Source organism: Parasteatoda tepidariorum, chromosome 3, assembly GCF_982258835.1.
Source record: "Parasteatoda tepidariorum strain Cologne lab strain chromosome 3, Ptep-v5.0, whole genome shotgun sequence".
NCBI lineage: Eukaryota > Metazoa > Arthropoda > Arachnida > Araneae > Theridiidae > Parasteatoda > Parasteatoda tepidariorum.
In genome coordinates this window covers 84826228-84853676 of record NC_141757.1, presented here as the reverse complement: position 1 = coordinate 84853676, position 27449 = coordinate 84826228, and the positions used below count along the sequence as shown (strand labels likewise).

General features: G+C 28.2%; 1 protein-coding gene across 1 annotated transcript in view; it reads left to right on the top strand.

Annotated features, from left to right (window-relative positions):
• The window catches only part of LOC107449158 (uncharacterized), a 56290-nt gene that overhangs the window by 18658 nt on the left and 10183 nt on the right, over positions 1-27449 (top strand). The window contains exons 10-18 of the mRNA XM_087159735.1: positions 2364-2450; positions 3998-4123; positions 14955-15226; positions 17231-17280; positions 18615-18687; positions 19297-19378; positions 22356-22600; positions 24517-24631; positions 26431-26619. Coding sequence (XP_087015861.1) covers positions 2364-2450; positions 3998-4123; positions 14955-15226; positions 17231-17280; positions 18615-18687; positions 19297-19378; positions 22356-22600; positions 24517-24631; positions 26431-26619 — 1239 coding nt within the window. The remainder of the gene's footprint in view (positions 1-2363; positions 2451-3997; positions 4124-14954; positions 15227-17230; positions 17281-18614; positions 18688-19296; positions 19379-22355; positions 22601-24516; positions 24632-26430; positions 26620-27449) is intronic.

Here is a 27449-nt window from a genome sequence, read left to right as displayed (position 1 = left end):
GTTAAAATCTTGCAGAGTTGCAGTTACATTTTGACTACAGATATTGACTACGTTCTGCGAATTATTTTATAGGCAATATGATGTTTTTATTTATAAGTTCTCTTGTAATTCTCTTGCATTCTAATTGTAATACATTAATTGTAAACGACAGGTAGATAAATTTTAACAAGTTTTTAATGAAAATTTTGATCGCAAGTCAGTTAAAATAAATAAATAAATAAACAAATAACTCACTTAATTTCTTTTTCTGAAACCCACTCTGTTTCACATCTATTTCAAACGTTATGAGGATAAGAAAAAAAAAAGACATTTGTTATTTAATGAGAAATGTAACGAATTCAATGCGTTAGGGAAAGATAATTTTATTTGTGAATATTGTTTAAAAAGTATTCCACAGACAATATGTCTTCACATCTTGAAATATTCTGTAGAAAACTTTTAATCATCCTACATTAAATTTTTTTTTATCAATGCTTCGAGTAAAGGGAAAATACGAGGCAGCGCTTCACTTTTAAAACCGTATATAAAATTTATATGAGTGAGTAATGAAAAATTATATTTTGATGCTGCTGCTATCTAGTGGATGAAATGTCAAAATGAAAATGAAAGTTTTTCATTATTCCTTTCAGGAATAAAATGTACAAAACTCGCTTTTTATGCTATTCACGAGGCATTAAAATAGTTCTCACCTTTTTTCACGGAACCAAAGAGAGCCCACTTTGAAAAAAAGAAAATTTTATAGCATAGTAAATCGATATCTTTGATTTCAATGAGTTTTTAGAACTATAGTAACTGGTACCGCCATCTATTGATGTAAATAAAAAGTAAATGTTCATCATTTACTTTACTTCGAAAAATAGAGCTTATTTTTGTATTTTTAGAAAATGAACACTTTTGAAAATGTACATTTAAGAGTTTTCAGCTCAAATAATATTTTCTTGTACTTCAAATGTAGAAATTAAGCAGTACGAGTCTTTAATTGCTATGATAAGAATGTGAAAATATCGCAAAAAATGCTGTGGCACTAGTAAGAGGAGAAGGAGGAAAGACTCAGATTTGTTGCAATGGCACATCGCTTTCTTATTTTTAGCCTTTTTTGGCTGGAGTGGTTTATTTTCTATATATGTGTCTGGTTTCTGGAGATGATGCTCAAATGACTTGATACCCACGCCGCCATCTAGTTAGACATATATGTACTTAAATCTTACTCAATATGCTATTATTTTAAAAACTTGACTATTATTGAGTGCAATTAAATTTTCAAATCTTTACAAGCATCCAGAAATGTACTAGAATATTTTGTAAATATACATGCATAAATTTGTTAGTATCGTTAAGATAATTCCTTCAGTTGAAATGTTAAATTTTTTTTATACCTGTTAGTATTAAATTTTTTTTTTAGATGGCAGCACCATATGCACTTTAGGGGGAGGCCTAATATTAACATAATAACTATAACTATTAATAACTTAGCATCGAACAAAATCTAATTCATATTATCTCAGAAAGACCTATTGAATCAATAATTAAAATAACGGCAAGTTCAGAATTAACTGCTGATGGTTACATGTTTTAGCTAGTAAATATATTGAATTTATAGTGCGAGGAAAAAATTTCAAATTAAAATAAGTATTTTTTAACATTGTAAATACTTTCAGTCAATCACTCATTTTACCACCTTTTATTTTATTTTTATTTTTTTAAACGTGAAAGCATCGAAATTGAATCTTACGTATGGTTTTACAGTAAGGTATTTAATTAATTATTCCAGAAAATGCACCCAGTATTTTAAAGTAATTTTAAAATTCATCAACCGGAAAGTAAAAGAAATAACTAAAATTCTTATAATAGTTATTCGCATAATAGTAATGCCTGTAATAATAATAGAAATTATAATTCTTAGGAATCATTCTTTTAATTGAAAATACAATAATTGAAACTCTGCTCTTATACTTTCTATTCTCTTATTGTATACAATTTTTAAATGTCTGTGTTTGTTATCAGTTTATGTAAATACTTAATAAGGTTTCGTTATTGAAAGCTAGAGAAAACATTAATAGTCAGAATTTTGATTCTGACGAAGTAATGAATCCGTTAAAAACCATGCAATAGGTTTACTTTCGAATATTTCTGGAGACATACACAGAATAAAGTAAAAGGAATTTCAAATATTCTAAGAAAAATTTCGAAGTTTTAGAAAGATTCCTAATAATTTCGTCACTGAATTATACAATATTTAAGATCTAACTCTTTTATTAAAAACGGACTGTAAAAATGCAAATGTCAACAAGAGGTATGAGTAAGCAATGTTGATAAATATAAGTGCAAGATTTATTAACGAATTATTTTCATTTTTTCAATAGGTTCGTCTAGGTGACATGAATCTTATTGTTGAGATTGAAAAAGATTTCACCTTTTATGGAGACGAGTTGAAATTTGGAGGTGGTAAGGTACGAATTAAAATTTCAATGTTTCGCTCCAACTAATTTGGCATCATTTTAATTTTTAACATTTGGCAGCATTAAAAGTTTTTATGATCAGAAACATCAGAATCAAATTACGAAATTATTTAAGCCGATTCAATTATAACATATCCAGCCATAAGATGTGCTAGTAAACAAGGGGAATACTCGTATATTGTTATAATATTAGCACACTTGTATAAATGAATTTTTCATGAAAATTAACTTATTTAATAGAATGAAAAACTGTAGAGTGTGTTTCAAATTAAAACTCTGAATACAAAATATTCAGTTTGAAATCTTTGAATTTGTTAAACTCAATTTTATCATTATTAGATAGCATCAAGTTTAAAATAGTTTCTTATTTTACTTCTGAGAAATAGTTTCGATTTTTTCACAATTTTCAAAATTTTTCTTTTATTATACTCACTTTTAGAGAATAATTTTACTAGTTTAGAGAGCTAAATATGTTACTTCTTCACGGATGCAAGATAGAAATGCTTGACCTGTGTTAAACCTTTCTACTTGAAGTTATCCATTAAGATATGTTGTCCTGTCCTAAGAAACCAAGCCTTAAAGGCTTGGTTTCTTAGGACAGGACGCCGTCAGCTGAGAATCAGCGCTAACCTCTGATTGGTCCATTTGTGAGTTTGATAGTATACGTCATCGAACGCTCATCTTGAACTGCAATTACCGTCCAACTCAACTGCAGTTGGATTACAACGTGACGTTAACCACAAAAGCAATGGCGGACAACATTCTGTTGCACATTGAAATCAGCCAAGATTTTGATTTTGACATTAAATATATCTTCTTCATTAAACATAGCACTCTTCATTTAGCTCAGCTATAATGTGTTTTTTCTTGGACAAAGTCATTATTTGTTCTCTAAAACACTGGTCGACGATAACAAAATCAATACAAATTCAAAATAAATATATGTTTACGTTATTAACGCATGCGCAATGAGAGATAATGTCTGCGTTGGGCCGACTGCTCACGCTGAGCTAACAAAAAAGTATTTTTTTGGCGTCAGCTCTACGTCAACTTTCCGCTGACGCCCAGATAAGGCGCTAGTTTTAAGAAACCAGGCTTTGAGCTAACAAACCAGTATTTTGTTGGCGTCAGCGTGACGTTGACGTCCCGCTGACGCCCAGATAAGGCGCTTGTCCTAAGAAACCAGACCTTTAGTATTCATTAATAATTCATTTAAAGTAGATAATCTTTTAAAAAAATCACGTAAGGTAGGTCAATATCACATAACATATAAAAAAAAAAATCGCGTAACCTATATAGTATAACCTATATAATTTTGTAAATATACAAATGGCATGCTCTCTTACAAACACGAGATAAGTCTCCAACACGTCATAGTAACAGATGGTCTATTTATTTTTAGGGAAAGTGGGCATTGGTTTGATGGACACGTTTAATAAAAGTCAAGCTTTCTCAAAAATTAGATAATTTTTTTATTAGGATAACTTTTCAGATTTTATAAATAACAATAAGTTTTAACTTTTGCTTGATTTTATCAGGTTATTCGAGAAGGAATGGGACAAGCATCATTGAGAAGTAGTCATGAAGTTTTAGACACTGTCATAACAAATTGCTTAATTATTGATGCTATCCAAGGAATCATCAAAGCTGATATTGGAATTAAGGTACGTTAAAAAGTTGCAAAACTTGTCAATCTTTCTAATTTAGTTCCTTTGTAATAAAAAATGTTTTTATTTTAAAGTATATCTTCTATTTTAGTTTTTTGGAATAATTTGTTTCGAATATGTTGTTTACTGCTGTTTTTTTTAGAGCATTAAACTCTTACAAATATTAAAGACGTCTTGTCTTTGATTCAGAATTTGTAATAAAAAATGAGTAATTTAATTGGGAATGTTTTAGACATTACGTGATGGATAAAAATAATTGATAAAGTACTGGTTTTAAGCAAATAAAGATTTATGAACATTCATAATAACATTTAAGAAGCAACCGACTGCTGGGTATGCAGTGCTATAAATCCCTACATTATTTCTAATAATCAATGTTGGTAATTTCTTAAAATAGTATGTTGTTTCTTAAATGAAGTAATTATTTTGAATGAAATTATATTCATTCCATTATTACTCAGAGAAAAAAATATGGTCAAAACTAACAGAGTGCTTATGACTTTATGGGAACACCGAAAACTTCAGTAATTTTTACTGAAGCATTTTTGTAAAAATAACAATAAAATATGGTTTTGTGAGAAGAGAATTTGGTAAATGAAGTAGAATTTGGTATTTTTATCATGATACCTTGAATGTTGTTTCTTAAATGAAATAATTATTTTGAATGAAATTATATTCATTCCATTATTACTCAGAGAAAAAAATATGGTCAAAACTAACAGAGTGCTTATGACTTTATGGGAACACCGAAAACTTCAGTAATTTTTACTGAAGCATTTTTGTAAAAATAACAATAAAATATGGTTTTGTGAGAAGAGAATTTGGTAAATGAAGTAGAATTTGGTATTTTTATCATGATACCTTGAATGTTGTTTCTTAAATGAAATAATTATTTTGAATGAAATTATATTCATTCCATTATTACTCAGAGAAAAAAATATGGTCAAAACTAACAGAGTGCTTATGACTTTATGGGAACACCGAAAAATTCAGTAATTTTTACTGAAGCATTTTTGTAAAAATAACAATAAAATATGGTTTTGTGAGAAGAGAATTTGGTAAATGAAGTAGAATTTGGTATTTTTATCATGATACCTTGAAGCATGGTTAAAAAAGTCCTTTATTCGGTTAAATTTACTTTTAAGTTTTGTGTATTCTACTAAATGTGTGTTAATAAGAACTATAGTTTTAAAAAACAGTATTTCCGGTAAACCAGGTTCCATATGAACAGAAAAATTATCTAATGAATGGCTTTAATACATTACCCAACGTTACGATAGTTTTCCCAGAAAAATTTTACACGAAGGAAAAGACATAAAATCTAACTTGAAAAAAATTTCACTGTTTTTTTTAGGAGTGTTAATTTATAACCGTAATTGAGCATAAAAATCCGCAAAATTTATGTCAATTTTTAACAAAGCTCATTACCTGTAATATGTGTGGTTTAATTTATAAGGTGTGTTTTTACATTGACGAATAATTGAAAAGATTATTTTTGTATTGCTGTTTTTTGCTAGTGTTACTGTTACACATCTAATTACGAGTTATATTTTCTTTTACTTGAGAACTATAATAGAGAATCATAGAAAACATAATTAAAGTTAAGGAAAATTGTATTAAAATAAATTTATTTCATTATTTTAATTCAAAATTCACAACTTTCGATCTGAAAATATTCTCATAATTAATATCATCGTGTATTTAATGTATATACTTAACTTTTCCGTATTGTTCTGAGCAAGTTTAACATTAAATTTAATTAACTATAAACTAATAATGCTTTATATGTTCACAAAAGATAAACCATATGCTATCCTACATCGAAAATAAATATTTATTACGATATCTTCAGACTAAGTTCTTTGCAGAAATTCTTTTTATTGTGACATTAATGTTTTAGATCCAAACCGAACCCCCACGATTTATTTCTATGTATTGCTATAAAAAGTTGATTCGACCTTACACTTGGTTCATTAACCAAAACAATTACTTTTCTTTTTTTATTATTTATCTTTGATTTCGGTACTTGAACATTAAGTGCTTGTTCTACCGAAAATAAAATCCTAGTTAACTATTACTTTAATAGTTATTTATGTTAGGAAAAGGAGGTAAACTTATCTTGGCTATAAAGCTTAAGGCTGTAAAATTTAATTGTTATTGTTTACAGATGCGAGTTTCTTTCGTTTGTTTTTAAAATTATATTAAATTTAGAGTTCATTACAAGTTTAATAATTTAATAAATTAAATTTAGTTATGAAGAAAAACATGATTAAGTAAATAAAGCACTCAGATATTAGAGTGTTAAGATATTAAAAGCGTTAAGATATTACTTTATTAACACTTCATTCCCTTCAAAAATGTAAGAAAATGGAAATAACAATCGACATGTTTCATGTATTATGAAACAGGTGTCTATTTTTAAGACTTGCCAGGTATGAATGAGAAGAAACAAAACTGATTTTGAAATAGGAAGCGTAAAGTTGCGAACGAAAAATGGATACGAAAACCACAATAGCCGAAAGAGAAAAAAAAAGAGAGTAAAAACAAAACAGGAAAAACCATTATTGGCGAGGGGGTAAGTCAAAGTAAAATGCATTTTCACGCGTTATGGAGAGCTAATATCGTTAGCAAGGAAATCAGCAATTATATGAATAAAATAATTCTCAAGGCATCATAATGAGCTGATTTGACTAAGGTGGAAGTAATTTTAGCATTGCCAAAATGGAATTTATGCCCGAGAATGCAAGTCTGATAAGTCTTGCAAATGGGTGCCTATTTTTGAGCACTTGAAACAAGTCGAATGTTATTTCCATTTTGTATATTTTAGAAGTGAATCGTTTTTAATCAAGTAATAAAAACATGATCAGTTAATATTCTTTATTTAACCATAATAGCGACGTGGCTGTTTGGAGGAATTGGAGGGAAAAAATTTTATTATTATTTTTTATTATTATTTCTGAGCTTATGAAACATATTGTAATTTTAAAACATTTGGGTAGACAGGGAATTCTACAATGGCCAACTTTAATATATATATTAGGAATCCTTGACAAAACAGAAGTAAAAAATGTGTGCATGAGAAGTCACCATTAAGTTTTTAAGTGAGGAAAAATACCAAAACTCTTTGGAAACCAACTGATTCACTACTAAAGATTATAAGACTGAAAATAGCAAAACTAGAATAAATGCAGCAAAAAATATAGTGAAGTTGAAAAGCTAAGATTAATAGTTTAGACAGGCTTTTAGTTTATGACTCGTGAACTTTTAGTTTCAACAAGCAATCAAAATAGATTTGATGCTTTTCGTCTCGCCTCCTTCAGTTGCAATTCATTTAACTTCGATACTTTTTTTTCCTAAATTGCATATTAATTTGTGACACTTATTGCGTATATTTTTTTAAAATTTTTTTTTGCAAGGTTTCTAAAAATTTATCATAATAAGGGCGGCTATAATGGTAAACCACGTTTGTTAAAATTTTTCTACTTAAATGTTTATTTCCTAACCATAGGAAACGCAAGACGCTTTTCTCCTATATTATTCCAACTGCACTCCTTCAATAAATTCTTACTGCTAAAAATTCTGGCTCACAGACTGCAAAGTTTAAAACAAGTATATGTATTGAAATTAACTTTTAGGCGAGGAAAAAACAAATTAACAAAGCACTATAAAAATCAAAATAATTGCTACAGAGGAATGTAAGATTTATAGCATCAAAACCAGTGCGATTACAGTAAAAAATATTGTTAACTAGATTTGAAATTCTCCGTAGTACTACCAGCAGGCAAACGGCTGAAGCAAGCTGTTTATATAATATAATGGAAAAAGCTAAAATAACAAATTATTCGTGCATTATTTTAATTGAATTTTAATTCTGAATTAAATTAAGTGCAAACTGAGATAATTTTTAATTCAGTGTCTTACTTTAAAATAAATTTAAATATAAATAGTGATATGGGAAGTGAATTGTTTCAAATCTTAAATAAAAAGTAAGTCAATTGGAATAAAAAGTAAACAGCTTAAAATTTCTACTTTAATTATAAAAATATTGTTCATACCGAAAATATATAAGTTTATTGTTTTGTAATTTCGAAACCATTTATTAGAAAAGGAAATCTCTTTGGGAATTCGTTCAGACTGTAGTCGGCAGTAACCAGCCGTTGGTTAATCTATTTCCAGCATTTTGTAACAAAAAAAAGTACTGGAAATTAGGGTGCATCATCCATAACATCTATTATACCGAAAAATTAATTTTTACTGTAAAATATTATGCCATACTTTTAAAAGCAGTATTTATTTAATTAGAGTGGTTCCATGACTTAACTGCATTTGCTGTAAAAATTACGGTATATCAGATTTTTTGTTTTATAGCATGTTCCGGTAAAAATGGTTTACACGGTAAAAAATATTGGCATCCTGAGTGCTGATATATTTTTACTATAACTTGCTCCGGTTTTTTTACAGTGTACATTTTTATCGACTGCATACCTGTTAACTAAGATATATTGATAAATGTAAATTATTTTCTTAAGAAATATTATCTTCAATTTTAATTTAATAAATCAAATATTAAGAATGAATATGCAAGACTAAGAATACAAGTATAATTTAAGAACGTATTTTGTTCAAAATATTTAACTGGTTGCGAAATATTCCCTCAAAATAAAGCTGATGTTTTATTTAAAATTGAATGAGATTTGGAAGGTACATAAAATGAATATTTTAAGAAAAATTGGTTCAACGGTTATTTATTGAATCGTTGGCTTGAATAACATTTGCTTTCCAAATTCGGTTTGAAATTTTTTTCAAATTACAAACTTTAAGAAGTACGGTTCAAGCTTAGTATCATATTAAGGTAGTAGAAAATTTGTTCCATATTATAATTCAAGTATATAAGAGTCTAAGAATTTCGAAGCATAAGTCTTTGATTTCTAGGTATAAATTAGAACTTGCTATTTAGAATTTTTTCCTAATATGCATTTTAATGTCTTTGATGGAAATAAGTTGCCGAAAATTATTTTTTTAAGGTGTTCAACATTTTTTAAATTTTCTCAAATTTTACCAAAAATATACTAGTTTTCAAGAAAGTCCTAAATACTAAATTTTGACTAAGTTCCATGATATGTTGATAAGTAAATAAAATGAAGCAAAAAATATTCCGACGTATTAATAGTAACTTAAAGAATGGGGAATCAGGTTCAATAAATTTCTCTATATTCTCGGAGAAAAAAATTCTGCTAAGATTATCGTACTGCATGGTAAAAACATTTCTGGTAAAAAGAAAATGATTCTTTCTAATAAAACCGAAATATATGATATTTAAGCAATTCATTTCGTTATTTACCCGCTTATATGGTAACGGTTTTCCCGATTCTGGTTTTCAAAGCTATAGTTCTTAGTAAGAAACTTAACCGAATAAATAGTTTTCATGATTATGCTTAAAGTTAGGATGATAATTTTACCAAGTTTTATCATATAGTATAAAACCATATTTTACGGTAAGTTTTACCAAAATTATTACTGAAGCGGTTTGGTAAAAATTACCGAGGTTTTTGGTGTTCCCAAAAACACTGAATTTTACCATCTTCTGGAAGTTTTGACCATAAATTTTTTCTCAGTTTATAAACACAAGGAACCAATAGAATTTGACACCTGAACATCCATTTCCAAGTTGGTAGAATACCAACCCCATGGTTTTATGGTTGTTGTTCGGTTCTAAAGGTTTAGTTATTGCCTCTTGAGATTATACAGATAGACATTAATTATCAGTTATGTTTACTAGCACATAAGTACACGTGTTACATAGCATATTATACCTGCTGATGTTGATGTAAGTATTCAGCCTGTCGTCGAGTGTGCTTGTATAACAACTTGTCCACAAAGTACATTTTTAACGAAATAAACTACCTCACTACTCATGATTAGTACTGGAGCAGTTATTTATCCAAATACTAATTAAATCATCTAATGTCTTAAAACTTTACTGTAATTGATCACAAATCTTACCTTTATAGTTTTAAAATTGAATCTTTAAAATTAATATTCAAAGTTCTACCACCGCAAGTATTCTCTTACTACAATACAAAAGTTTAATTAATTTTAAAAATAAATTGAAAATAAAATTAAGGCCTTTAAATTTACCCAACGCAAACAATCAATTCTCCAGAAATTAAAAATCTCAAACGCATTGATGAAAATTCCTTAAAAAAATAATAAATGTTAAACTTATTTTAAGAGTTTCACGAGAAAATAATTTCTTAGCAAGATAAATAATATGACAAGGTAGTCGGAAGTTTTCAATAGAAAACTTATAATTGGATTAAGTGATTGTGAAACTCCGGATTATTTTCTCATTGCTTAGTCTTTTTTATAATTCTACTTCGTTCGGAAAATTGATTTGAAATGTCTAACGTTAACAAAGCTCTTCATCAAGAAGATCTATCGGAATCTAATCCCTCAAAGGTTCTTCGAATCTACCGGAAAAATCTATACTTACAAGCTTATTGCATTTTGTTGTAATAGTTTTTAGAATAGTTAAAATAAATAGAAGTTTTAAATTATACGAAGTTGTGATTGTTATAGTTTAATTTATGCTTAAATAATTTAAGAAACAATATATTTTTTTAGAATTTTATAGGATCGCTAATTTGATTATAATTACTTCAAATTGATATATAATTCTGTTAAAAGGATTATACATTTCCGTAAATTAATTATATATTGCTGTTCAAATGGTTATGATTCTGTTTTCTTGATTGTAATATTTCTAAATTCATTTTTTTTAAATGGCGGGCACTTGGAACTATTTTCTATTGGCCTCAGAAAGTGCCAGAACTGCTACCTTTTTCTCGTTACCCAGTGGGCACCTGCGGCGAAGCCACGATGGTGGAGCAGCGCCGCCCACGTCACACAACAACAACCCGTTTATAGGGCGGGTCACATTCACACAATTACACACACAAAGGAGAAAGGACATAGAACACAAAGAGAGAGAAAGAAACATCCATGCCCAAAGAGGGATTCGAACCCGCATCCACTGGCTCCGCAGGCAGGCACGCTAACCGCTCGGCCAACTGGCCGGCAAATTCACTATAATTTATTGTATTCATTTGACTATAATTGCATTCACTTGACTTTAATTGCATATTTGATTGTTCATTCCTGCTTAGTTATAGTTGCATAATTTGGTTGATTTTAAATGCGGTAAATTGTTGGATAGCTTCATAAAATTTGTATATTCCTTTTGATTTTGTCTTTTTCTTAAGTTGAGTATAAATTTCTGTTACATTAATTTGTACATCTGTTAGATAGATTTCAAATATAAAACATTTACAATGTTCTTCATCCAAAAATATATAATCTGAATCGAATCTCATGAGAATTCTTCCAGCTCACAGGGACAAATATATTTAAAGGCTTATATTATATATTAATTGTAAAAAGAAATATTTGTCTTAAATTTGTCTTAAGTAGAGTATATATTTCTGTCAAATTAATTACTACTTCTATTAAGGAGATTTCAAATGTTAAACGTTTACAACGTTCTTCATCAGAAACTTCTATCTGAATCTAATCCTCCACGAATTCTTCCAAAGTAACAGAAATATATATTTAGAGACTTATTGTATATTGGTCGGAATAGTTTTTGAGATTGTGATAAGAAATATTTATGTTAAATTTGTCTTAAGTTGAATAGATATTTCTGTTAAATTAACTTGTATTTCTGTTAGATATATTTCAAATGTTAAATATTTACAATACTCTTCTACAGAAAGGAAATTATTGAAATCGAATCTCTCGAGAATTTTCCTGTCTACTAGAAAAAATATTTTTAGAGACTAATTATATATTAGTTGTTATAAATATTGAGATAACAATTATAAATATTTTTCTTTCTAAGACAATTGAGCTTCATTTATGATGAAATAAGTTTAGAAGCAATATTTTATTTTTAGATTTCGATATTTTCGTTAGATTAATTATAATTACTTTATACTGTTAAAATAATAACATACTTTGATTAAAAAAATCCGATATTTCAGTTAATTGATTATATTGATATTCGCCTGATTATGATTCTGTTAATTTGATAAATAACTCCATCGTATCGATTGTATATTTTAGTTCAATTGACTATAATTTCGCTAGTTTGATTTTCATTAGGTTTATTTAAGACATTGTTTCATTAAACGAGTTCGAACGAATGATATTTCCATTAATTTATTCTGGTATCTTCATATTCATAAATTTATGTGCATTTTCTTCTATTAAATTTTATTGATTTGACATGTTTCCGTCAAGAAGATGTAGATTAAATTAATTAATCAAATATTTTTCCAGTTTATCAGAAAATAATATTTTTAAATTTATTGCGTAATAGGTTTAGGGCTGGCAATGAAAATTATTCATTCTAAATTATAGAAAAGTTAAGTATATTTGAGAGTTTCATTTGTTTTAATAATTTAAAGAGGTAAGGCTAGTTCATTTTCTCGGAAAAAATTCTGGTAAAATTACTGTACTGTATGGTAATGATATTTATGGTAAAAATTACAGCAACATAATTCTTATATTAAAAACCAAAATATACGATATTTAAACCATTCATTTGGTAATTTTTCAGTTCATATGGTAAAGGCTAACCGGAAATTCTGATATTCTAAATTATAGTTCTTATTGCCAAATATTTAGTAAAAAATGCAAAACTGAAAAATAAATTTAACCCAGTGAATGGTTTTTATACCTTTTTCTAATGTATCCAGATAAAATTACCAAATTTTACAACATTTTATCAAATATTATAAAGCTATATTTTATTGTTAATTTTAATGAAACCATTATCGAAACACTTTGGTAAAAATTATCGAGATTTTTGGAGTAAAAAAAACCCAGATAATTTCACGGTAAATTTTACGATATTCTGTTACTTTTGATCATACTTTTTTCTCAGTGTAGAATTAGGGACTTGTGATAAATTAATTTGTTGTTGAATTAAGAAAGCAGCTCAAAGCAGCTAAAATAGGCAATTATGAGACTATTTTGACCATATTTGACTACAAATAATGTTGAAAATATATATATACTCTAAAAAATACAATGAAAAATTGAATTTTTCGTTTAACGTTAAATTGTTTTTATATTTTTGAATTACGATTATTTTTTGGATTAAAGGATTTTTCACTGCCTTTGGGAAGCAAAATAGTAGAGAAAGATTGTGGACGTGATATGTTTTAACTAATTCTTTACCTATCGAAAATATTGGTAAATTAGATATACACTATCTGGCCATTAATGACCGGACAACTCTCATTTAGGATACATGAGGTGCTAGTATCAAGTCAGTAGGTCCGCCATGCGCCCGAATCACAGCTTTAACCCTTCTAGGGAGGCTATCCACTATGTGTTGGTACACGGCGGCAGGTATTGCCCGCCATTCCTCCTGGAACATGGCGAAGAGTTGAGTGGTGGTTTTGGGGCGTTGTGGTCTGGCCCTAAACCGGCGCTCCGACTCATCCCAGAGATGCTCAATTGGATTGATGTCGGGACTTTGGGATGGCCAGTCAAGCTCTTGCACCCCCATTTCATCAAACCAGTTCGTGATGGCATATGCTTTATGAATGGCAGCGTTATCGTGTTGAAACACAAACGGGCCATTACCGAACTGTTGCCACAGGGTGGGAAGCACCGAATTGTCCAGGATGTCTCTATACCCTTCTGCGTTCAGGGTTCGACGCACTAACACCAAGGGTCCAAGGCCAAACCATGAGAAACAGGACCACACCATAATTCCTCTACCGCCGAACTTCACAGTGTCCGGTCATTAATGGCTAGATAGTGTATGTGATAATTTGAAAATAAAACTTTTGAAATTGTTAACAAACCTTATGTATCATTTGTCATCACTTTGAAATTGTTTCGGATTGTGGCCATCCAGGGTAATATTTCTTCTTGATCGAAGATTTGAATTGAAAACTGATTTTTAAAATATGGTTTTAAAATATCTCATATAGTTCCAGTGACTGAGTGGTAGCTATTCCTGCTCTCGCACCACAGGGTTCAGGGGTTCTATTCCTGGACTGGGAAGGTTGATTCAACCTTTTATCCCCTTAGTGGCTGGATAAAATAGGCAATACGCATGTTTGGGGAATTAAACACACCCCACGTTCGGCTGACCACTCAAACGGAACATCTGCACCTGCATCCTAAAGCCCAAGGTGACGAAAACTGGGATGGGCGTAGTAGGCTTTGGCCACCATAGGGCTGTCACGATACTGATATCATATTTAAAGCTTTAGGTCAATTTCTCGTAAACCACCAAAATTTGCTTTAAAAAATCATTTTGAAAAGAAAAATTATTAAACTTTTTTTAATGGCGCTTTTTTATAACTTCTCTAATGCAGATTATCGAAATAGAAACAATTGTAACTAAATAATTTATGACAAGATTTGTTGAAGCTGAAAAACAAGCTTAAAACTGACACTGATTTAATAAATGGAGAAATAAAAGTATGAATTTTAATTCTTACTTCTCTTAAATATTTCGTAGCATAAAGCCGATCATTTAATTTTGCAAGAGTATTTTCTCTGTCACAATTTCCTACAACACATCATTAGTAGATAACGGTAAATATGAAAAATTTAAGCAGTTTGGCTTGCTTGAGATCAACTTTTAGATTTGTTATATTTTACATAATTAATTTCATATGTGGCATCAAATTGGGTTTACATTGTCAATTTATATAATGTTTGCCATTTTTCTCTGTTACAGTTCCAAAAAATCCAATTTGTATCATTTTTCCTTAATTTTACGAAATAAATTTTTAATTAACTTCAGGATGGATTGATCAGAGGCATTGGAAAAGCAGGAAATCCCGATGTCATGGATGGTGTTCATGCTAACATGGTGGTAGGAGTATCAACGGAAGTAATTGCTGGTGAAGGTTCAATTCTGACTGCTGGAGCAATTGATACCCATGTTCATTTCATCTGTCCTCAATTAATTGAAGATGCCATTGCATCTGGTATTACTACGCTAGTTGGAGGTGGAACAGGACCTGCTACTGGTACCCGAGCTACAACATGCAGTCCAGGACCATATCATATAAGGTATAAAATTTAAAATCGTATTTTTCTTAAAAGGTGGGAAACATTACGTTAGCACTACATTTGCATTTTTTTAATAAAGACAAAGTAAATGGTTTGCCTTAGTTTTGTAGAATTTTTGAAGAATTAAGAAGAAATCTACGTAGCATTGAAAATCACCATACTTTTGTAATTCCTATTTTGTAAAAGCATAATGCCGGAATGAAACGTCACGCATTGATTTAAAAAAAAAAAAAAAAAAAAAAAAAAAAAAAAAAAACACACGTATCTTTTTTTAAATAATTTTTAAAATTACGTCGAAATTAATTTGATTAATTAATATAATTAATATGAAAAGCATAGGTACTATAGATTAAAAAATATGGAATTAACCGAAAACTGCTATACCAATAACAAATAAAGTTAAAATTATACCATATTTGAGAAAGTCAAAGGTTACTACAGATATAACATATTATTTCTTAGTAAACAGGGTTTTGTTTCGTGAATCTTAACAAACAATTCATAATTTTTTTTTAAAATGCTCTTTGAAAGATTATTATTTCTTTAAACTAAGTTCATGTCAAAACCACAAAATATTTGGGTGTTACTTTTGATATGAAGCTAACTTGAAAAATCATATCGAAGAAATAACAAGAAATGTTAGAAAGAAAACGTCGGTTCTGAAAAGGTTTGCAAGAGCAAAAAGGGGCTGTGGTAGTGATACCCAAGATCTGACTTACAATATGCATATTAAGCCTGTTTTGACGTATTTCTCCGAAGCACTTATAACATGCAGTTAGGCTCAGATCACAGCACTGGAGACTGCGTTAAACCAAGCTTTAAGGTAAAATGCGGGAGCTGGGATTTTTTCAGAGCTATTTTCTTTTTATTTGAGCTAAGAACCAAAAACAACTTCTTTCGAGTAGCATATATCCAACTTGTTGCAAAAATCAATGAAATTTTTGAAAAATGCAAGTGATTTAAATTATTATAATGGTAGCAATAGTATCTTATTTTCAAAGCAATGTTACAGTGAAATGCTGCCCGGGCTAGAAATGTAGGATCAGAGAGATTGTAAATTACGTTTTGTGTTTTGAAATAAAAGAAGTTTCCCTCCATGACGATGTTATTTCTTTGTTTAAAGCGATCCGAGCATTTAATGTTTATAGTTCAACTAGGCTAAGGAATTAACTGTATTTTTCTACACATAATCACGAAAGATTTTATTTGGTGTAAAAAAAGTTAATTTATTTTAAATTTTTCACAACTTTATTTATTTTAGTTATTGAGTTGATATTTCGAGTTATTTAGTGTAAACATTTCATTAAATTCAAAGAAAATTCATTAAAATAAAAAAAAAACAATGTAATTAATTTGGGAAGAAATAATGAACTTTTTTTTAATTAAATTAACAAGTAAAAGCGTAAATTTAGTCATAAATAACTGCCTGAAACCTGAAGAAGAATTTTCGAATAAGTTATTTTAAATTTATTAATCACATCAAGGTTTTCATTACTGCAAACAATTTTCAACATTCTTCTCTTCTCTATATTACAAATTAAGCTAATTTAGCAAATTATTGAGCAAATTATTTTAATAAAATAAATTTTAACGTAAATTAAATTGATTAATTTTAAAATGAAATTGAACGTAAATTGTAACTTATTATACAGCAATCTTTCTATAACGCAGTTTAAGGTAACATTTTTTTTTCATATTATAAAACAATAACTCAATTATATATTATATAGTAGTGTTTTCACTATTTTTTATCGAGCAATACTTTGAATTTATATACTATACATATAGAGCAATTTAATTTGATTCCTTAAAAAAATAAATATAAAGAAAATTTTTTTCTTTGACTTATCTAGATTCCAATTATTTTTATCTTCTTTATTACCAATTATTTCTATCTTTTAAAAGCAATGTTTTGAAATTCGACATTGTCTTACTTTATTCTCATTTCTTGGATTTTATTGACATAGTAAATTTTTCACATATGAATTTTCATTTGTTTTCCAGATTTATTATTGAAGCAACTGATGAATATCCTTTGAATTTTGGGTTCACTGGTGCGTTGATTTTCATTCATTTAACAAATACAATAATTGGTATTTAAAATTAACGTACGACAAAGAGCTAAGGAAATATCCTTAGGTACGTGGCACCGCATCAGTAGAAAATTATTGAAATGAACATAATGAAACTTAGTAGCGAAACCTGTCAAACTATGCAAAAGTTTTTACTGGTCATTATTTTTGTAAAATTCTGCAAGTATTATATTAAAAGTTAGAGAGCATCGTAATATTAAAAAATAAATTAGTTTTAATAATAAAGCAATCGCAAATTTAATTAGTTCAAAAAACGATAAATTTTTGGCAGAAAACTACTATTGTTAATTTTTACAAAATTACTTTAGAAGCGTAATTGGTATTTAAAAATAAAGTCTGAGAAAGAAATCATAAAACATCTGGTAGTACTAGTTGTTTCATGTATTTTTTTACAAAAAAGCAACGGATCAATTACAATGAAATTGAATAGCTGAATCTGAGAAATCTTGTTTAAAATAAAATATTTTTATGAATATTTGCAAAAGCTGGATTAAATATTACTGCATCATAAATCTAAAAATAAAGTTATCTAGCAAATTTTTTAAAATAATTTGAAAAACTATTTTAAAAGATGAGTATAATTGCAGTAAAATCATCTGATATTTTGTTTAAAGAATATTTCACATTAATCAGGGCTAGTCGTGATAATTCTACGAATCAGCAAGCTTTCATTGGAATTCAAACTTATGTTACCAGTGTTCAAATAAAAAATTCTATTCTATGGCTTATATGTGAATCTCTTACAATTGAAAGAATTTACACAAATTCTTAAAATAGTTTAGTAGTTAAAAATGTAAACTATTTTGTACATTACCCAAATTTTATACAAATTCACTTAAAAATAAAAATATATAAAATATTTGCAATTATAACATCATAAAAGTTGGAAAATAAAATGGAATTTTTTAACCATCCCATATAGATATATCAGTTATTTAAACAATGATGTCAGATAAGTTTCAAGTAGGCTATAATAGTCGTTGTTACATGCGCAAAGTGGATAATATTTCAGTTAGTTTGAGTTGTCGACCTTTAAAAAGCCGTGCTGATGCATTAAGTAGTAAGAATTAATAATTATACAGAGACTCAATTACAATTCAGCATTTTTCTCTATTTTTATTCACAAAAATGATTTGAAATATTTTATTTATAGTTTGAGTTGTCTACCTTTAGAGAACTGTGTTGATGTATTGAGTCGTAAGAATTAATAGTTATACAGAGACTCAATTATAATTCAGCAAATTAATGATTTTTATCCATTTTTATTTGTAAAAATGATTTGAAACATTTTATAGGTAAAGGAAACACATCTGATGTAGATAATTTATCTTACGGACTTGTAGAGCAAATTGAAGCTGGAGCTATTGGGTAAATACAATAAAATTAATCCTTAATTATTAACAAAAAGACGGTAATCATTGCGAAAAGACAGATTTTTTTTCCTTTAAGCATCAGTTCTAGTCAGTTCTTTTGCAAACTTAAAGGAATTATTGAATTGATTTTATGTTTAGGTTATTAAGGCATTATTATCAGGAGTTTCAGTAAACTATTTCCGAAATTAGAGAAATATTTGAAGTCTGATCTGATTTTAATTTTTAATTAACTTTTTTTTTTAGAAAAAGTGTACCTGTAGGAATTAGACAATAAAAGTTTGTTTTTGACTTAATTATTTTAAAATTTCAGTTGACATAATTTTTTGATCTTTCTTTTAGTTATTAGATTGAAAATGTTTTTAAAATTCTATTCTGAAACTGCTGCCAATAACATTGTTTTTATTAAGTAATGAATGTGTCTCATGATTTACCATTGATTACGACTGATTATGATTACAAGTATTGTGTATTTTTTCCAAAACTATCGAAGTTAAAAATTAGAACGTTTTTAATTTCATTTGTACATCAAGAAGCTGTTTAAAATTTAGAAATTTTCTTCTAATTAAGACGTATCATCTGAAAACAAATATTTTTTATCTTTCAGATTGAAACTTCATGAAGACTGGGGAACGACTATAGCAGCAATTGATTGTAGTTTAAATGTCGCTGAAAGTTTAGACGTTCAAGTAAAATTTTTACATTAAAAATAAATTTTTCTTTAAAAGAAGAGTTATAAATGATTGATTTTTGAAAAACAAGTTTAAATAATTTTATTAATTTAATAGTAAGTGAAATAAGTATTATTATTATTTTAGATTTAAAATTTAATTTTTAATAATCCTCCGACAATTATTAAAACTTGAGACTAGATTTAAAAGCTTTTTTTTGAATTTGTGGACCAACACTGCTCTTGATCTTTTTGGGAAGATTTTTTTAAAGCCTAGTTAATGTGTTGACAGTGGAAATAAACTGAAAACGTAATTGTTTCTAAAAAACGACAGAAAAGACTTGTAAGCGTCGAAAAAAGTTCTAGTAAAAACACCGTCCTGTATGATACTGACTAGTTAAAGACTGGTAAAAACAAATATAATTCTGGTTAATAAAACCAAAATATACGGTATTAAAACCATTCATTTGGTATTTTTTTCTGTTCGTATGGTCACGGTTTACCGGAAATTCGGGTTTTTGAAAGTTTATAGTTCTTATTACCTCTCCTTTAGTAAAAAATACAAAACTGAAAAGTCGGTTTTCATGCTACGCTCTAAGGTAACATGATAAAGTTATGCAATTTATTCAAAATGTACCAACTTTTGTCACATGTTATAAAGCCATATTTGATTGATAATTTTACCAAAATCATTACAAAAGAGCCTCGCTTAAATTTACCAAGCTTTCTGGTGTTCCTATAGAGCAGGAAACGCGGTAAATTTTACCATATTCCTGCAGTCTTGGCCGTACCTTTTTCTCAGTGTATGTAAGTTGCACCAAGCAAAAATGGGAAGCACTTTAATAACTTTTGATATAATGGTCAGATTTTATCGTACTTTAGATGCGATCTTACTTGTTTGAGGACCATGTTTGATATATGCTAAATAATAAGTGCATATCATAATTTAAGTTATGAAAATAAGCAAAATATAGCAACAAAATATGAAAAAATGAATAAAATATAATATAAAATATATATTAGAGACAAAAGTAAATCCTAATTTCTCTGTTTAAATATTTATGTTTTTCAACCGATTTTAAAATATAGATATCGCAATCTAGGAAATATGATCCCAATTATTTGGTTAGGAGAGCGGTTGGAAGTTTGAACGCTTTATGTTAATCTCTCTTTTTACATATTTCACTATCTGAAAGAGATCGTATCCTAAAATTTTAATTTCTTAAAAAAATATTTGGCTGCTTCTCTTTTAATTTTGTATTTTGTCATTGAAAGCTGCTTTGATTAGAATTATGTAAAAATCTGTATGCCTTACAATTCAGACTTCTTTTGGCCTTGATTAAAAAAAATATGAAATAATTTATTACGCTCAATCATTATTGAATGAAGGAGTTTTACAATTCTTTACTATAAAGTTTTTTAGAAATGCGGAACTATAAAAATTCTAAACAATTAAAATTAACCTTAAAGAGTCCGAACTTTTGGCAGCTCTCCTGTTTAGCTAGTGGGACCATATTTTGATAACGCATCCACCCTTCCCCCATACTTTGAAAGTCAAGATTTCAAATCCTCCGAAAAACAGGTATTTTTATTCATGAAAAGTATGCTTTGATGCCAAATTTTGTAATTTAAAATATTGTCAACATTAGTTAATTAGTATATTTAAGTATATTAAAGTATTAAGTATTAACTATTAAAGTTTAGTTAAGTATATTTAAGTATAATTTAGTATATTAGAATATTATACATAAAATAATTAGTATATATATGAGATATACCCTTGAACCAATGAGATCACATCTTAGTTGTTTAAATTTGACTATTAGATCAGAAGTTTGTAAGGTTTTTTTTTCTTTTATGCTGGCGACATGAAAATGAAGCTGAATCCGATTTTTTAATACGTGTAAATGGACCACTTATCCAATAAGGCCTTTAATCTCGTTTGTTACTTGGAAAAGTAAGAGCTTCATAATGTAATTTTCAATGAGAGAGGTCATCAGTACTCAATAATTCCTTGAAGTGAGTATACAGAAAAAAAAATGCAAATCGCAAATTCGCAAAAATTTAATTTTATTATAAATAATTTGCCATTGTGTGACATTCTTAATCTTATCTTTAATTACAAACTATGCTGTAAAAAACCTTTATATTTTTAAGATGTGCATAAGGAGAATATAAAATTCTAATGCATAATTTAATACTTCAAATTAAATAAGAATAAAAGAATAATAGTGAAAAATTTTGTTATTCTTATCATTTTTCGTGTTGAAGAGAATAACAGAATAGGCTAATTCATTACTAGGAAAAGACACGAAATTCTTTATTTAATTAATTCTTTCATACTTTTGTGAACAGACGAGAACCGTTATTTACATCATGGTATAGCAGTTGACTAATTTGATTTCCCATCGCTTTCCTGACTAATATGTTGCGACAATATTTTCCAAATATAGCCTGTCCTCCATGTTTTGAGAGAAAAGGTATTATATGGTGCCGAGATATTTTTCCTCAGTATTCAGAGAAAGTACGTTTTGTATGTGATTCCGTAACTTAAAATTAAATATACTTTAACTAAATAGTTTATTTAAGGTCTATATACCAGAAATATTAAAATTTCATTTTAGTACATGATTAGTCGACCATTAGATCTAAACTTATTCAGGAGTTTTGTATTTTTCTTTTTTTCCCATTTTTTTTTCTCTCCTCATATTATCAATAAATGTTTGACGTTTATATTTCTCAAATCACTTCCTCAGTTATTTCTTAGGACTTCAACACGACAAATATAAAAACTTAAGAATTGTTTCTGCTCTGATTCACGAACATACCCACACATATTTAAAATACATTTTAATGCGGTATTAAATTTTATTCTTCTTAATTAAATACGATTTTTATAATGAAAAATTTATTAAATCACTTGTAAGATCCCAATTAAAAACTATAATTTCGTTTACCTGAAAATGTTTCTAAGTTAAAAATTCTTTGCTCATTAGATTCTGATCCATGGAGATACCTTAAATGAGTCTTCTTGCGTTGAAGAAACTATAGAAACCTTTGGAGGCAGGACAATTCATGTCTATCATACGGAAGGTGCCGGAGGTGGTCACGCACCGGACATTATTAGAGTCTGCAGTGAGCCAAATGTAATTCCTTCATCCACAAATCCGAGCAGACCTTTTACGATAAACACAATTGATGAAACTCTCGACATGCTTCTTGTTTGTCACCATTTGGACAAGTGAGTTGTCATTCAAAAATCACATTGATAGAACGCGTTAAATGATTTTAATTTTAGAATTTTTTACAATGTTATGGAAGATTTCTGGATTTTTACATTAATTTATTCAGATATATTTTTAAATTAGAGTTGAAAATTTATTAAGAAAACATGAGGAAAAAATTCTGGTTAAATTACCGTAATACATGGTAATGGCATTTCTGATAAAAAGATCTATAATTCTGGTTAATAAAACAAAAATATAAGATGTTTAAACTATTCGTTTGGTGATTAAACTTATTGTAAAGGTTTACTGAAAATTATAGTTCTTCTTTCCACACATTTAGTAAACAATACAAAATTGAAAAGAAAATTTAATCGAGTAAATAGTTTTTATGCCATGTTCTTAGGTACTATGCTAAAACTATCAAATTTATGCCACACTTACTAAAATTTGTCACATATTATAAAACTATATTTTATTATTAATTTTACCGAAGCCATCCTCAAATCTCTTCGGTAAAAACTACCGAGGTTCCCATAGAGGCAAAAACACGGTAAATTGAACTGTATTCTGGTTTTTTTTGACCAAATTGTTTTTCTCATTTCATAATACCATTTAATTTTGGGGAAATCTCAATATTGTGCAATCTTAAACGCATTATAGTGCTAATTAAGAATCCTTATTTTTGATTACATGATACTAATTCAACCTAAACAGAAACACAGTTCAATTTAACACCCTAGTTAGGTAGCAAAAAATTTTTACAATATTTATTATTCATAGTAACGATATTACGATTCAATTGTGAGATTATAAAAGTCACTAAATATGTTTATTCTATATGTTTTATTTTATTTTTATATGTCTAATGGTAAGAGTGTTAATTGCATGTTTTGTGATTATTTACTTAGATGGAGTGATATATGACATAATATAAGTCTATTTTGAGTATAATTCATTGCAAGTGAAATTCATCATAGGTAAAATTTGAAAGTGAAATTCATGCTAAACGCAATATGTAACTACATGCAATAAATTGAAAATGAAAATTATTACAAGCATACTTTATCTTAGATACAATTCAGTAAAAACATAGTCCATAAGCAAACAGAATGGCAAAGTTCACTTTGTATGGGTAACAGGTAGCGAAATTTCTTGCTTTAATCAGTTACAAAATCTATTTTTCACAGCAATTGCGGAAGACAAAGTTTTAAATTAATTTTAACAGCTATTATTTCTATATTTTTCGATCTACGTATTTTTTCCGAGCAATAAATATAAAAAAATTGAAATAATAAGGACACTGCCCTCATTATTTTATGATTATTTTTGTAAAATTAGAAAATAAAATAGAAATATTTTATAATTTTTTGTTAAAAAAATTATGAAATAATAAGTGCAATTACAAATAATGATGCACTTTTTTTCAGACACTTGCGAGACAATTTCTCAAATTTTTCTCGTGGCTTTTCTCATTTCAAAATTGTAGCACATTATTTTTTCAGCTTTTGGGACAAGCTAATTTTTTTTATCTACCATAGAAAATCTATTATAACACCAGACGTTTTCTAATTTTTCAGATTTATAAATTACTGCTTCTTTCAGGCAGTAACTGACTAGCTATATTTTTTAAAGCTCTTTCTAGTGATAATTTATCTGGATTATAACTAGTTAGGTTTTTAATTTTGTAGTTTCTCTAGAATTCATTAAACATTACAGTATTTTTTTTTCAAAATGAGTGTGGATATTAAATTTCTAAGGGGAAAAATAAGACTTTGGGGAAAAAGCTGTGAGAAATTAATATATTTTTCTGAAATTTCTTTAAAAAAATTATTTTTTAATAACGAAGCATCAGTTTTCTAGTATCGTAAATGTTTTCGAACCACCTGTTTTTTAAATTAAAACTAAATATTATGCCAAAAATAATTTCTAGAAATATTAAAGAAGATTTGGCATTCACTCAGTCAAGAATTCGTGCTGAAACAATGGTAGCCGAGGATGTTTTACATGATTTAGGAGCTATAAGCATCATGTCATCTGATTCACAGGTATTATACATTTTGCTTATTATACATTGAAACAAATTATACCAATAAAATAAATTATTTGTAACTTTTTAAGCAAAATAAATGCATAATAAATTTATATACAGCTGAAATTACAGTTTCCAACTGAAGGAAACTGCGTTTACTATTTAAAATATCTGAATAAACGAGGAAATTCTGGTAAAATTTCCGTACTGTATAGTAATGAAATTTATGGTAAAAAAAGCCATTTTTCTGCTAATAAAAACTAAAATATATGGCATCGAAATCCTTCATTTGGTAATATTTACTTTCATATGGTGACGATCTTCCGGAAATTCTGGTTTTCAAAATAATAGCTCCTATTACTATACATTTAATAAAATATACAAAACTGAAAAGTGAATTGTACCGAATAAATGGAGTTTATGCCATTCTCCGAGATATCATAATACCAAATTTTACCACATTTATCAAATTTTATCAAATTTAATTTCAAAACCTTTATTTTTCAGTTAATTTTATTAAAATCTTTACCAAATCGTTTCGGTAAAAATTACCGAGATTTCTGACGGTGTTTCCACGGAGTCAGAAACATGGTCAATTTTACCATATTCTGGTAGTTTAGACCATACTTTTTTCCTCCGTGTAGAAAAATAAAATATGTTTAATGCTTTGGCTGTTAAAATAAGTATAAAAGAATTGCAGTAGCTACTAAATGCCATACGACAAACGAAGACTAATGCATAAAATCTAGTAAACTTATTTTTTTAAATCTTAAAAATAATAATCAACGTTAATTGTAATACGAAGGTTACAGTAATTTTAGAGTTCAACATTAATATAACCACTAAATATCATCTATATACCTTTTTACTAACTTTATATTTTTATTACTGTTTATAGCAATCTTATTATAACATATTATTACAGACTCGCATGAATTAATGATATAATCAGCTTAAAAATTGCCAGGCATTTTTTTCAGAATCTAGGATTTTCTCAAAGCGATAATAATAATAATTAATTTCAAGTTTTTAAAGATATTCGTTTCTCCTATTATTTTTGTTTTCTGTTATACGGGTTTCAAAGGACCCCCGCAAATGAATTGTAGTACTCAAGAATACTACAATGCATGACGTCATATTGGTTTTGCTGATTACAATGATGCCATACAATACTTCATATTCTATACCATTATTAGTATTCTATTAACTTCATCTTAGAATAGATACAAAAACGTAGTATTGTCATCAATAGTTCTCTGAGTATAATGCGTGAAAAAAATGAATAGTTCATTCATTAATTCCCAAATATTTAAATTTTTTGTACATCAATATTAGATATCGAGATGTTAACTGTTCAATTTTTAAAAACCTCTTGACAATAAACTTTTTATTTATTTAAAAATAAATATTTTGAAAAGCATTAAAAACAATAAACTTTTTCTTGCTTTCCAGTGGCGCCGTTTATAGTCAAGAATTCTACTTCTGATCCACACTTACGCCATAGTACGTTTTACAAGAAGCATTCATTTCACACTCCATTCATTTATCCGCTGTTCGTAATTTCGATCTCAACCAGCGAGTGACCAGTCTCTAATCCAGTACCCCTAGAGTTATTAATTTGTTATAATAACTTGAAGGACTTTGTGACACCGACGAATTTAGCGTGCACCAGTCACCATTTTACACTCGCGGAGTTTTCGATTCTGCGGTACTCACGATCTGTCGGACATGGACCCAACGCCAGGTTATTTCGTGACTGATGTTTAAACCGTGAATTATCTAAATTTATCTAAAAATAATTTTAATTCATTTCAGGCTGTGGGTAGAGTCGCTGAAGTAGTTTGTCGAACATGGCAAACAGCTGATAAAATGAAGAATATAAGAGGTCCTCTACCAGAAGATTCTAGCGAAAACGATAATTTCAGAGTGAGAAGATATATAGCCAAATATACAATAAATCCAGCCATAGCACAAGGATTCTCGCACGTTACTGGGTCGGTTGAAGTAAGTTTATTCGCAAATTACTCATTAAAAATCCTTGTATAGACAAGATTTTTCAATAAGAGATTCTCTCTTTTTGTAAAAATAGCTCTTGTCTTGAGCGAAAGTGGAATATCCCATTCAAAATGAATGCAATCTATATGTTTACATGGACGAATAAATGTTATTGGTTTTCCTAAGAATCTTCCATGATACCAAAGGCAAACTATAGAATAATTTTATTAATATTATCAGTGCATGGATTAAACATTTCTCTTAAAATCTTATCGGAAATAGGCAATTATAAATGCTTTGAAAGCTTGATTCAAACTTGAACCATAATTCCATGCAATTTGCTGAAGCTTTGAATAGCTAATCCGTGTCTAGCTGAATCCTAACGATTTCTTTAAGATGTATTATAGAATCACAAATTGATAAACATATACCGTTTTAAACAAAATTAATAACGCCCTACTTGTTTGTTGGATTTAATTTTTAAAACTATGTATTGGTTCTCTCAAAATAAAAATTATCTATGAAAACCACTTAGAGATACTAAAAGGTTTTATTCGCACTGTAGCAAAATAATTACGTCAAACAGGTTGTTAAGATTTTTTTTATATTATATTGAGTGCAACACTATAATCCTAATGAAATTACATCTATATAGTTCTCCTTTAAAGTTCATAGCGCTTTCAAAGTATTTAGAATTTTTCAAACGCAAGTGTTTTACAATATAGTTGTAAATAGTTATTCATTTAGTCTATAATTGTTATTCGAGACATAAAAAGTAAAATATTTATCTTGACGCAATTAAATTAAATAACTTCAAAAGCTTTTGACAAAATGAGTGC